The sequence below is a fragment of the Cervus elaphus genome, chromosome 9 (assembly GCF_910594005.1).
Source record: "Cervus elaphus chromosome 9, mCerEla1.1, whole genome shotgun sequence".
NCBI lineage: Eukaryota > Metazoa > Chordata > Mammalia > Artiodactyla > Cervidae > Cervus > Cervus elaphus.
This window is the reverse complement of record NC_057823.1, coordinates 8539775-8552836: the sequence shown is the minus strand read 5'-3', so window position 1 is coordinate 8552836 and position 13062 is coordinate 8539775. Positions and strand designations below refer to the sequence as shown.

Genomic DNA, 13062 nt, shown 5'->3' with positions numbered 1-13062 from the left:
AGGCCTCCGGCTCAGCCCCAAGTGACGCTGAAAGAAGTTTCCAGAACAAGCAGGGAGCGGGGTGGGAGGCTTTTATTTCACTTGTGTGTGGGTGGAGGGGGCCTGGACAGAGGGCAGCAGGCGGGGCAGGAGGGGCTGGAGCTTGGAAAGGGGCTGGGCAGGAGGAGGGCTGCCCCCAGGCCTGTTGGGAAGAGGACACTGGGACTGATCCCTGCTGGGACCTCACCCCAGGGGTGGGGTGGGAACTGGGTCTGGAGCAATGAGAGCCCCCTTGCTCCAGGCTGGACGTGGGGCCCGGGCCCTGCCTCGCTTTCCTCCAGTAGGGCTCAGTCCCTCCTGCTCGCGGGGCCACGTGACCCCCAAACCTCACTGCCCCCGCCCCAGGGGAGGGGGCTAGGCCAGGTAGGGCAGTGGACAGGGAGCCTGGGGGAGTTAGGGAGCACAGGGTGGGGTCCACGGTGAGTGGAGGGGATGGCGGCCACCTGGGCGGTCAGTTCCTGGCAGCGATGACCACAGAGAGCGCCACGCCCCCCAAGGCGACAGCAGTTGCCCCAAACAGCCACTTCCATGGGATGGACTGTGGATAAAGGAGAGGGAAGAGGTGGTTAGACAGTGGTCAAGACAGATGGTTTGCACCTCAGCTAGCAACTACAGTCCCAATGGGCCTCCCAGGAAACCACTGCCTGAAAATGCCTTTCCTGCCTCTTGGAAAATTCCTACACCTGCACCAAAACTCAAGCAAAGTCTCCCCTCCTCTAGTACACCTCCCCTTCCCCTCTGCAGGAGCCCTCCAGATTGTGTTGCATTTTCTGCTCTGGCTCTGATCACACAGTGCTGGGGATTCTCTGTGTCCATGTCCCCAGCATGATCCAGCACGGCCCAGTTCAGGAAGACACTGATGTCTGCACAATGAAGCAACTCCCTCTGCATGGTGTACCCTGCACACAGCCCTCCTCTGGGAGCCTCCCTGTGCCCGCCGGCCCCTGCTCACCCAGGCACCCTTGCCAGGACACTTGGCAGGCAGCCGGCTGGGGTTGCCCAGCATCTTCCGGTACAGGGCGGTCTCCGTGCTCCTCTGGGCCGCGTGCTTCTTCACCAGCTTCGAGAGCTCTGCATGGATCGTCTGTGAGAGAGGGGTATTGGTAAGAGCAGGAGCCAACGACTGTTGCTAGCAGCCTGCCTCCCTGGGCCCGGGGGCTTGCTGGGGCTGGAACTACTGGGACATGGGAGTTGTCCACTACTCTCTGGGCGTTAGCAAAGTAGGGGGTGCTGTCTGCATCCTTCGAGGAAGCCAGAAGATGGGGTGGAGCAAGGGTGGCCGGAAGAAAGTTTCCGAGAAGAAATCTTCTGGGAAGGAAGCTGAAAACACTGACGCTGGCCAGGCTGGCAGTGCCCTTGACCTCTGGAACCCCTGCTGAGGGTGAGCACCCAGACTACCTCTGCAGGGGTCAGAAAGGGTCTCAGCAGGCAGGCTGGGGCCCTGCAGTCACGTACCCCCTGCTACTGCCCAGATAGAAACTATAGGGGAGAGCCACAGCAAGAAAGATAAGGGGCAGACCACAAGCGAAACTTCCCGACAGGTCAGCATGGCAAGTCTCAGGGTGCCCCCGCTCTGCTCACCTTGTTGGAAGGTTCCAGCTTCAGGGCTGCTCTCAAGATGGGGATGGCCTCACTATACTCGCCTTGTTGAGCCAGCACCTGCAGGAGCAAGTGGGGAGTTATCACTTGGACCCAAGCTGGGCCATGTTCTCCTCCAAGAGACCCAGCCCTGCCATGCTCCCGGTCATCTGACTAGTTCCAAGTCTATCTCCAGCAACTGCCCCAGGGCTCCAGTCACCCCTATACTGCTCCCCAGAGCCCTCGGACTACCCGAGCGGCCACCAGACTCAGTGTTCTTTCCCGTGAATGCTGGTTTCACCGTGGGCAAGTGGCCCAGGCACTGGTCTCTCCCCCTCCCTCACCACCTTGGCTGACTCGAGAAGCCACCGGATGCTGCCAAAGCTTTGGCCACATCGAATGGTTCAGAGCCAAGCGTGTGACTCAAGCCAGCCAATGAGATCCAGCCAGAACCAGGCTGGGAGCACTGGGAGGCCAGTTGCTTAGCAGAAAGGATGGAGGCCTGGCACTTTTGGCATAGCAGGAGAGAGCATCTTGAGAGAGGAGTGTGCCTGAGAAATGAACACAGCAGGCAGACACAGTTAACTCCACAATACTGCTAAACACCTGGATCCAGCCGTGACTCAAGCCATCTAGGCCTGAAACTTGGCAGGTCCACAAGCCATCAATTCCTCCTGCTTGAATCTGAGTGGGTTTCCATTACCTTTGACCAGCAGACCCAAACAGGTGTGAGGCTACAAGAACAGACAGTCTCATTTCCCACAAGAGAATTCTTTCTAAACCCTGAAAAACAGGGACAGCATCTTTTCTCTCCTCACGTTTCTATACCCAAAAAGTACTTTATTTATTTATTTTTTCATTTATTTTTATTAGTTGGCCAAAAAGTACTTTAAAAACGCTGGCTGGCCCCCTCAGGTCTCTGACAAACACACTAAATGACCCAGCATTTGCTTATACCTTAGTTTCCTCAGTTTACTGCTAAAAAATGCTGAAGGCACCCCCTCTCCCAGCAGAGAGAATGAACAGAGACAGGGACAAAAGCAGTGGACAGAGACAGTGGACCTGAGGTCAGGTCCACTTGGGGCAAGTCCCCCTGCGCTCCACCTGCACTTCCTCAGCAGCTGTGTGTGCCTGGCTCTATTTGTAGGGCTAAGATGTAGCAGTGAATGAAAACACAAAGGGCTTCCCTGGTGGCTCAGTGGTAAAGAATCCGCCTGCAATGCAGGAGCCACAGGAGATGCAGGTTCAATCCCTAGGTCAGGAAGACCCCTTGGAGGAGGGCACAGCAACCCACTCCAGTATTCTTTTGCCTGGAGAATCCCAAGGACAGGGGAGCCTGGTGGGCTATATCCACAGGGTCGCAAAGAGTCGAACATAACTGAAGCGACTTAGCACGCAGACATACGACATACAAAATCCCCACCCTCTGGTAAGGGCAATGGACAAGAGGCATGACATGTGCCGATGCTGACAGTGACACGGGAAACAGGAAGACAGGGCAGAGGGGTTGTCGGAAGGCCGTCCTGAGGAGCTGACATCACAGCAAAGGCTTGGAGGAGACGAGGAAAGGACGCATGGGAGTGAATAGGGTATGAACAGCCCATGCAAAGGCACCGGGGTAGCAGCAGACCTAGCCCCGGTAACAACCAAGAGCAGACTGGAAGCTGATGGCGGGGGAGAGACCAGATGGCTTACAGCCTTGGAGTCCAGAAGAACCACCCAGCTTTTACTGAGGGAGAGGGCAGTCACAAAGGGTGACACGCGAGGAACAATTACGGATGGGCCAGGTGGCAGTGCTGGGCATCAGAGGGAACCTAAGACCCAGGGCTCGGCTCAAATGTGACCTCAGTCAAGGAACTGCTGTGACCCCAGCCACACCCCGGCACCTATCTGAACCTCAGTTTTCCCATCTGTACCCTGGAGAGCGTGGTTGGATGATGCTTATGCCCTTCTCAAGTCTGGGGTGGGAGACCGGCCTCACTGCCCTGGGATGGGGAAGCCAGCCTGCCCACTGGGAGCCTGCGAGCTGCAGCTCACCTTGCCCTTGCGGAAGAGAGCCTTGATGTTGTCAGGCTGGTGCTCCAGCACAAGGCTGCAGGAGCGCAGTGCCGCGCGGTAGTGATCCAGCTTCAGCTGCGAGGCCGCCAGGTTGTTCAGACACTTCACCTTCAGCTGCAGGAGCTGCTCCTCCTCCTCGAACGTCATGTCCACTGGGGGGGGACAGCACTCAACCACAGCTGCTATGACCATGCCTCTAGCCCTCCCTGCAGCCATCCAGCTGCAGAGGGACTAAGTGACCCAGGCCAAGCCCACCCCTCCGCACCTGGTGGTGGAGGAGACTGGGGGGAAGGGCCTCTGAGTGTCCCAGTGACAGGAGATGGGGTTTCCAGGCTCCCAGTGCTGTGGGACCTCTACCACCTACTCCTTGAGGGGACCTCGGGCCTCTCAGGCCCCAGCTTTCCCATCCTAACACAGGCTAAGACCAGCACCACCCTCAGGGCACTCCCAAGGAGTCTACAAAATGGAGCCTAAGTGAACGAGGGCCGGATCACGGGACACGTGGATTGACAGTGTCTGCAGTCAACCGCATCTATCTGCACTCCATAACATTCCACTGATCTGGGATATAAGTCTAGAGACACTTAAGGAGGCTTAGTCACCCAGGGGGCTCAGTGGTAAGAATCTGCCTGCCAAGCAGGAGACGCAGGTTTGATCCGTGGCTTGGGAAGATCCCCTGGAGAAGGAAATGGCAACCCAATCCAGTATTCTTGCCTAGGAAATTCCATGGACAGAGGAACCTCGTGGGCCACAGTCTATGGGGCCGCAAAAGAGTTGCCACCACCAGTGATACCTATAGGCTAGACATACTTGAACATCTACCCAGATTCTAGAATTTTTTAGAACATTTTGAATCTGGGGCCCTCTGTGGCTTGAAGTTTCTAGCACTAGTGGGGATGGCTCTGCAGGGAGGTGCTGGGATTCGACCTGGCAGTCACCTTTGGCACTGGAAGTGATGGCCTTGATGGCGAGGTCATAGGAGTTGGCAGCCAGCACGAAGTCGGCCCGCTGGTAGTGAGCATTGCCACACTCCCGCTTCCGGTTGGCCAGGGCCACACGCTCCTGCCCTGTGAGCATCTCCAGGTCAGGCCCATCCACAGCAGTCTTCAGAGTCACCTCCAGGCACAGGGCCGCGTGCGGGGGGATGTACGGGCTCCTGCTGGGGGTGGGGTGGGGATAGCACTCAGACCCAGCGGCCACCGTGACTGGGCCCCCAGGCATGCTGGGTTGGCTCAGAGCGGGCGGGAAAGGGCTGTCAGCCCCTCCTCAGTAAAACACAGGCAAGTTAACTCTTGCTCCCCTCGAGCTCCGTGACCCGGGGCAGGGGTCCGCTCCTGAGCCTCTGGTTCCTTCTCTATAAAGGGTGCAGGCAGACGGGATGAGACGGGGACCAGCCTATCCCACCCACTCCGGGACCCCCCCAGGGACCCCCGTGAGCAGCAGGCTCTCACCTGCCCTGGGGACCGTAGCAGTACTTGGAGTCAGCGGTGACCATGGCAGTCTCCCCCACGTCCATGAGCGGGACGCTGAGATCCAGGGCCTGGGGCGGGGGAGCAGAGCTGTGAGCAGCGCTGCACACCCCACCACGCCCTCCACGCCTCCCCCCCACGCTCAGCCCCGCCCCGTCCTCACCTGGATGACGTCACAGTCGCCCAGGGTGAACGTCAGCTCCGGCTCCTCCTGCACCCGCGTGCCGTTCTCCAGCGAGGTCTGCAGCTGGACCGTGACCACCTGGCCCTTGGTCGGGCGGCTGGAGCCCGGTGGGCCTGGGACCAGCGTCTTCTTCCTCAGCAGCCCGTTCCCTGCCAAGGGGAGGGAGCAGACAGCCTGTCCCAGAGCAGCCCGGACAGGTGGCTGCCTCTCCGGGGGGTGGCAGAGCACCAGGGCACAGCTGAGATTTCAGTGACCCCTCTCCCACTGCCTGGGCAGGTGACGCCACGCCTCTGGGCCCCAGTGTCCCCAGCTGGACACTGGGCATGAAAGTACTGAGTTGGGGACTGATGATAGTGGCCCCGGGATGGGCTCAGTGAAAGCTGGCTGGTCTGTTGTCTTAAGAAAATCAAGGCGGGCGGACATCCCTGGAGGTCCAGTGGTTAAGAATCCACCTTCCAATGCAGGGTTTGATCCCTGGTTGGGGAGCAAAGATCCTACACGCTACAGGGCAACTAAGCCCGTGGACTGCCACTGCTGAGCCTGCTCCCCACAACTAGAGAAGCTCACACTCCATGACAGAGAAGGATCTGAGCACAGCAGTGAAGCTCGGGCACAGCCAAAAATGAAGAAGGAATACATGAGGCTTCCCTGGTGGCTCAGTGGTAAAGAATCCACCTGCCAATGCAGGAAACACGGGCTCAGTCCCTGATCTGGGAAGATCCCACATGCCACGAAGCACGTAAGCCGGTGAGCCACACCTATTCAGCCTGTGCACTAGAGCCCGGGAGCTGCAACTGCTGCAGCCTGTGCTCAGCAACGAGAGAAGCCAGAGCAACGAGAAGCCCACACACGAAAACGGAGAGCAGCCCCTGCTCGCCAAAACTAGAGTAAAGCCAGAGCAGCGATGAAGACCCAGCACAGCCAAAAACAAATTAATTAAAAAGAAAACTTCTGTATAAAAACAAATCTAGTTAATTGTTAAATTAAAAATAATTTTTAAAAAGAAAATGGAGTTCCCTGGTGGCCTAATGGTTAGGATTCTGCGCTTTCACTGCTGGGGCCCAGGTTCAATCCCTCATCAGAGAACTGGGATCCCACAGTGGCCAAAAGAAGACAAGAAGAAGAAAAAAAAATCTCAGCTCAGTGAGGGCAAAGGGCTGAGAAAAACCATCCTGCCTATCACAATCAAGGCAGCAGGGACGCCTAGAAAAGAGACTCTGGAGTACTACCCTGTCCTCTCTCCTTTGGTCCCAATCTCAGCCCTGAGACATCTGGATCTCAGTTTACCCAGCCATTAAATGGGGTGGCTGGGGCTTCTCCTGGTGACACCCAGTGAGTAGCTTGCTTGTTAGTAGAGTACCTGTGATGCCAGGAGTGTGTCTGACTAAAGCACCACATCACACGGAAAGACCTAAAAGCAAAAGTAACCCCTAGTTCCCCCCTCCAGCCACCAAGGAGACCACTATGTTCCTCCCCATACCCCAAACAATTTTGGGGATGGCCAGATGACCACAGCCAACACCTACTGAGTACCAGGCACAAGGCCCCAGGCCCTCACAAATCCACTCAAGGAGACCCTCCCAACGATGACACCCACTGTCATCCCATTACAACTGCTGGGGTGATAGAGGGCTTATACCTATGGGGCACAAGAGACTGACGTCATCTGCAGCCACCCAATGTACAAGAAGTACCTGTATTCTCTAACAGTCCCCAGGTCTGGAAAACACTGCCATGAGTCTGAGCAGACCCTCGTCTAAAGATAATGGGCAGGGAGATCTATTCATATTGTGGAATATTCTAGAGTGTTCCAAATTTCTGCAGTGCTCCCCAACTTATACCTGCTCCTGCATCGTTTCAGAATCACTTATCTAGTGGATGCCGAGGGATCCTGTGTCTTGAGGTTTCTGGACACTAACAGTGGATATGTTGGTAGGATCTCAACTAGGCGTTGTCTCTTGCCAAGGAAACTCTGGGTAAATCACAGCCTCTCTCAAGGCCTCAGTTTCCTTGTCTAGAAGCCTGGATTCTGGCCTCAGAGAGTGGTTGGCTCAAATATAAACAAACAGAGCTATCCTCATGCTCACACAAGGAGCAGGGCAGTTCTTCACATCAGTAGAGAAGAACTTCCCAAACTTTAATAGAGTCAAGGGGGCTGTGCAACCTTGGACAAATGCCTTCACCTCTCTGAGCCTGTTTCCCTAACTGTCAAACAGGGATATGGTAGGAATTACATCACGGGGTTGCTGTGGGGATAAAATTAGAGGATGCACAGGCCTGGCAAGAACCACTGCTTAGTAAACATCACCTGCTGTTTGTTTTCTTTTTAGGCATAGTAAAGCCTGTATCTGTAGTGGAGATGAAATCAGTACCAATTTGGTTTTACCAGTGTCCGTATCATTTGATGCTATTTAGCATTAACGGTGATAGTAAGGATGCGCTATTATTTGTGTGGACATTAGCGTTATTTAGTGTATTAAATATCAGAACTAGGAGTACTATGTTTATCTTCCAGAGTTGCTGTGATGGAGTATGTGGTGGAGGGTGCGGCACATATGGGTTCTCCTAGTTTCTCTTCCAGGGCTTTTCTGAACACTGAGCACACTAATGAAGACTATGAATGGGATGTTCCACAAATCTATTTGACCTTAGGACACAGTTCGGGGGCGGGGGTCAGGCACTGGTCAGACAAGTGCCAAGAAAAGGAATGGAGGTTGAGAGCTCTGTGTAGCTCTGAGCAGGTGATTCAGCGTCTCTGAGTCCTGTTAGCAGCTCTGAGAAAGCAAGTCATATGTGTGTGTGTGACAGAGACAGAAAGACAAGAAAAGGGCTCATAAACATGAAATGTCTCAAGCAATTGCCTGTGGCTGGTGATCACCGTGGTTACCACGTTTTACTTCCAATCTCCTTCACGACAGAGACGGGGAAGCCAGGCTCAGGAGAGGAGAAGGCCTAGGCCAAGGTCACTCCTGAACCTGAGCTGTCTGGGCGCCATGGGTCAACCCGAGCCACCCCTGCTCCTTACCCAGGATGTCCAGCCACTCGTCGGGGGCCGGGGCGGGTTCAGGCTCGGGCTCCATGGCGGCCAGGAACTCTCGGGCCAGGGCCCCGGGCTGCTCGGCCTCCTCCAGTGGGGGCTGCCCCACATCCTCAAGTGGCGGCAGCTCACTCAGGTCCTCCTCTTCTTCCTCCTCCTCGCCCTCAGCATCTTCCACCCCGTCCAGCACCTCGAAGTCCTCAAGTGGTGGGACCCCAGCAGGTGGCGGAGCAGTGGGCTCAGGGTCTGCAGCAGAGGGCTCGGCACAGGATGCCATGCTGCTGGGGGGATGGGAATTGGCCCTGGTGGGGGGAATGGATGGGGGTAAGAATTCCACCACACTCCTCAAATCTCCTCTGCCTCCATTCCCCACAGTGCCCATCACTTGCTGTGTGACTCAGGGGCTCCAGGCCTTAGTTTCCTCATCTGTACAGTGGGTAGAGCAACAATCCCGGTTTGTTCCAAGGACTTAACAACCCACTCACCAAACCCTGGCGTCAGGTTCAAACAGCAGTAGCTATTATTAGAGTTAATTATTATTTAATCTTTACAAACACGCTGGGAAGTAGAGAACATCCCCTTGCAGAAAAGGAAATTGAGGCCCAGAGTGGCAAAGCCATTTGCCCAAGGTCACAGAGCAAGCCAACCACAGGATGCAGGATTTGGAACCTGGGGCTTTTATCTGCCCAGAGTGGGTGCTGGGATTTTTCTTCCGGGGGACAACCCCTGAGATCTTGGGGAGGCCATTTTTAGAGCCCAAGAGAAAAATAAAGTGAATCTTTACCAGGGCTCCCCACCTTCAGTTGTCCCATCTCCTAAGGGGAGCCTCCCAGTAACCCCAAGGCATTCCTTCGCAATACCTTCCTGAACCTAATACCACCCCCCAACACCAGGGACTTTGGCCCAAACCATTCCCTAGGAGCCCCTTCTCCTCTCCTCAGGCCTTCTTGACCACCTTCAAAGTAGCCTCTCCCTTACAGAGGTGATCGACACCCCCACAGCTTCTTCCCTGGACCATCAAGAACTGACCCCCTCGCCTAGGCCCCAAGCTCTGGAGGTGATAAAGCCGTCATTCTAACCCACAGCATCTCCTCCCTAACTCTCACCTGCCTGCTCTTTCCGGGCTCGGGTCCCATTTTCTGAGACCCTCCCAGCCCCAACCCCCACAATCCCCTGCGCTCGCATAAATAGCCCTCCCCCCACCCCAACCACCGCCCCCAGCCCGGACCAGCTTCCCCCACAGCTGGTCTGTCGCCCCTAAACACTTTGATCTCCCCAGACGCCCCCTTCCCAATCCCATAACACCCTACGCTCTCCAGAAGCCCCCTGCCCCGGCCTGGCCCTCCGTCAACCTCCCACCCCAGTCCCCAACGCCTCACGCCTATTTGACGCCACCAGTCTGGGGCTCCCGACCCCCCGCAACCCTCGGGCACCCCCGGCCCTGCACGACTCAGCCGGCAGCGCCCCTACCCGCTGCCCTTGACCCTCCGTGGCCCCCACTTCTGGTCGCCCCCACCAGGTAGCACTCCCTCCGGCACTCCGACCCCCGGCGCCCCCCGGCTCGCCTCCCCCGCGGCCCTTCACCCCGCCTAGCAGTCGCAGCCCCTGCCGCGCCAGGCCCCGGACTAGCCCAGGCCCGGGCAGTGCTTCGGGCCGACGCGGCCCCGCTGGCGCCCCGGGACACGTGCCTCCGGCTCCGGGACCCCAGCCTGGGGTCCTGCGCCCCCCTCCCCGCCCCCAGCCGCGGCCGCCGCGCCTCGGGAACCAGGCTCTGGCGCCCAGCCCCGCCCTCACCGCAGCCATTGGACGCCGCCGCAGTGACTACAGCGTCCATTGGTCTGCACGCACATCTATCTCCGGCACAGGCACCGCCCCCTTCCTGCTTGTATCAGCGGGGCTTTCTTAAAGGGGCAGAGGCCGCCGCGCCACCCCCGAACGGGGGCGGGGGCGGGCGGGAGAGCGGGGGCGGGAGCCGGGGTAAGGGTGGGGGTGCTGTAGATCCTAGTCGGTTCACAGGTCAGCACCGCGCAGCCTGGCCAGACAAACCGCTTGTCTGACATTCGGCTCATCTGCGAAATGGGGATAAACACCTCTATCGACGCACTCTCACCTTGAGGGATGTTGGGAGGACAGCTTTAAATGGTACTTCCTTAAGGAACTCAGGTTTGCGGGTCAGGGCAGTTCTGAGACTGCTGGATAACCCACCCTGAATCCCTAGTTACATCTATGGATCACAGGCTCCGAGGAAGAGCGACGTGCCCGAGGGCACACGGAGCCTTGGTACCCCTCCCCCACCCCAACCCCACCCCACCCCCACCCCCGGCGCAACGTGGTCTGTCTAATCCCGGGAAGGTTGCCGGGTGCAAACCGGAGGAACTCAATAATGGCTAGGTTAACTGCTCAAAGAGCAGGGCCACTGGGAGGAATCCCGCCTCCCTTCCTCCCCTGCGGGAGTATGATAAGGCACCCATGGCCCCAAGGAGAAGGTGGCAGCTTTGATTAGAAGGGTTTTTATGGCTCGTGTTTTGAAAGGAGGGCACTTACTCCTCCTTCACTGTATTTTTTTTTTTTTTCCTTCCCGGCAGTTACCCCCTTCCAGAATGATCTTGCTAGTTCTTTGGCTTCCCCCCAGCTCTTCATTCTGGAAAGAATTTTGCCTGTTTTATCCTTACCACCTCCTTGAATGATGCTTAGGGTCTATGGGAGTTCAATAGATGAATGAGTAACTGAATGAATTAATGAATAAATGAAACGCTGGCTTTTGGAGGTAGCTAACATTGTGGGAGGTAACTCGCTTTTGGAGATAATTTGTCAAATAGGAGCTCTGAGGTCCCCTCCTACTGGAAGCCCTCCCTGACCTCCCCAAGGCAAGACTAGGTGTTTTGTTTGGCGCAGTCTTGGTATACTTCATAGGTGATTCACTTCTGTCTGTGCCATCAGTTGACTTCTGCCTCTCCCAGTAGATTGGAAGACCCTCCAAATCTGGGAAGAATATGTTTCTCATTGTTTTAGTCCTGAGACCTACATAGTGATTGTGCCTGGCACAAAACAGGGAGAGGTGTCCCGGGAAATCACTGTGGAAGGAAGAAGCGGCGGTAAGGTACCAGGATTATGTGAAATTGCCTGGGAAGGAATAGCAAGTAAACTTTGGGCCAGTCCTGGTTCTGAGGGACTTGGACTAATCTCTGTTCATCTCTGAATCTGTTTCATCTGCATAATGGAGTCACTTACCAACCAGTCCCACCCTTGTTATAGGGGCAGAAGGAACTATAGTAAACAACAATAGTACAAAAACAATTAAAATGAACAAATATAAAGTAATAACATCAACAATAATGGTAATAAAATAGTGACTGACAGGTGTCAGAGATGTAGGCAAACACTTTAAGTGTTCTTAATCCTCACATCAGCCTTGTGAGACAAATACTCTGATATTTGGAAGCCACGTCATTGGCTGTGTATAGAGCTGCAATTGTCAGATTCACCCAGTGAACTGAGCTTTTTATTATTATGACATGCTCCTCTTTATGCTTCCTGCCTGAGAGTGGACTTTGGTATAAAAATCACACACCTAAAAAAAATAAATAAATAAAAATTTTTAAAAAAAATCACACACCTATTCTCCATTGGTGCATGTTTTAAATGCTCCATTCTCTTCCACCTTTATGTATCCTTGTGTTATTCATGTGCCCCTTGTAAGCAGCAAAGAACTGGGTTTTGCTTTTTTGGAGGGGGGGGGTTGCTTTTTGATTTGGTCTGCCCATCCTTGCCTTTTAACTAGGGCATTTGGTCTGTTTACATTTAATGTAATTATAGACATATTTAGACTTAAATCTGCCTTTTTATGTGTTTTTTGCCACCTAATTTTTCTCTCTCTTGTCTTCTTTAGGATTGGATGTGAATGTTTTGGTAAGACTCTATTATCCTCACTTTACAGAGAGGAAAACTGAGGCACATCAAATGAAGGATAAGATGGGCCAGGTCTTTAATACCCTTTGAACTTCTCTTCCAGCCAGGCAGCTGGATATTGCACAAACAATAAAGCAGATAAATATCTAATTGCAGCTTTGGTGAGTGCTTTGCAGGAAATAAAACTGGAAAAAGTAGGAGAGAAAGGTTTCCTGTCCCCAGCCTTAGGTTCCCCTAACCAATGTCACCATCGCTGGGCTGACTAGGCATTCCCACTCCTTCCCACACTCTCTCTCAAATACACAAAAGAGGAAAACATTTTCTCACCTCTGCTCCACTGTGCACAAAACCTTTGGAGCCAGCCAAGTCCCTTTTGGCCTCAATGTGCAGCCCCCACCCCTTCCAGGACCCTTATAAATGTTGCCTGGCCTCCAACAAAGCCCGAGACCCACTGAAAAGTTTCTGCAGTCTGGGCCTCTTCTGTTACAGCCTGAAGACAGAGTCATGGTTCTACTTTTCCCAGCAGCCATCACCCAGACTCTTCTCAGCACTGACTGCTGTCTGGTTCCGGAGGTTCCAATATTTGTAAAAGATCCAAGCCACACTACATGCTTTCATACCATCCTGTTTTTGTTCCTGTGATCCCTTCAGCCCTGAATGATTGTCGGCACCCAGAAAACTCCTAATCCTACCTCAAAACTCCATCCAAGGAACTTCCCAGGTGGTCCAGTGGCTAAGACTCCACGTTCCCAACGCAGGGGGCCTGTGTTCAGCTCCTGGTTGGGGAA

General features: G+C 54.9%; 1 protein-coding gene and 1 long non-coding RNA gene across 6 annotated transcripts; one reads left to right on the top strand and one right to left on the bottom strand.

Annotated features, from left to right (window-relative positions):
• Window positions 1-56: 56 nt before the first annotated feature.
• FKBP8 (FKBP prolyl isomerase 8) lies at window positions 57-10154 on the bottom strand. 4 transcript variants are annotated; one of them, XM_043910898.1, is made up of 9 exons: window positions 10054-10154; window positions 8354-8667; window positions 5308-5477; window positions 5127-5215; window positions 4614-4834; window positions 3655-3827; window positions 1621-1698; window positions 992-1123; window positions 57-577 (listed from the first exon to the last, which is right to left on the bottom strand). In XM_043910898.1, exons 2-9 carry the CDS (start codon window positions 8640-8642, stop codon window positions 491-493), a joined length of 1239 nt encoding a protein of 412 aa, XP_043766833.1. In that variant the 5' UTR covers window positions 8643-8667; window positions 10054-10154; the 3' UTR covers window positions 57-490. The 4 variants fall into 4 exon arrangements, with proteins under 4 accessions (XP_043766833.1, XP_043766837.1, XP_043766834.1 ...); XM_043910902.1 differs by having other exon boundaries at window positions 4614-4831; XM_043910899.1 differs by having other exon boundaries at window positions 9950-10101.
• A 172-nt stretch (window positions 10155-10326) lies between these two features.
• LOC122699228 lies at window positions 10327-12424 on the top strand. Of its 2 annotated transcripts, none has more exons than XR_006342574.1 (3): window positions 10327-10507; window positions 11329-11460; window positions 12255-12424. It is a non-coding gene; the product is annotated as an uncharacterized LOC122699228 (long non-coding RNA). The 2 variants fall into 2 exon arrangements; XR_006342573.1 differs by having other exon boundaries at window positions 11329-11465.
• The last annotated feature ends 638 nt before the right edge of the window (window positions 12425-13062 follow it).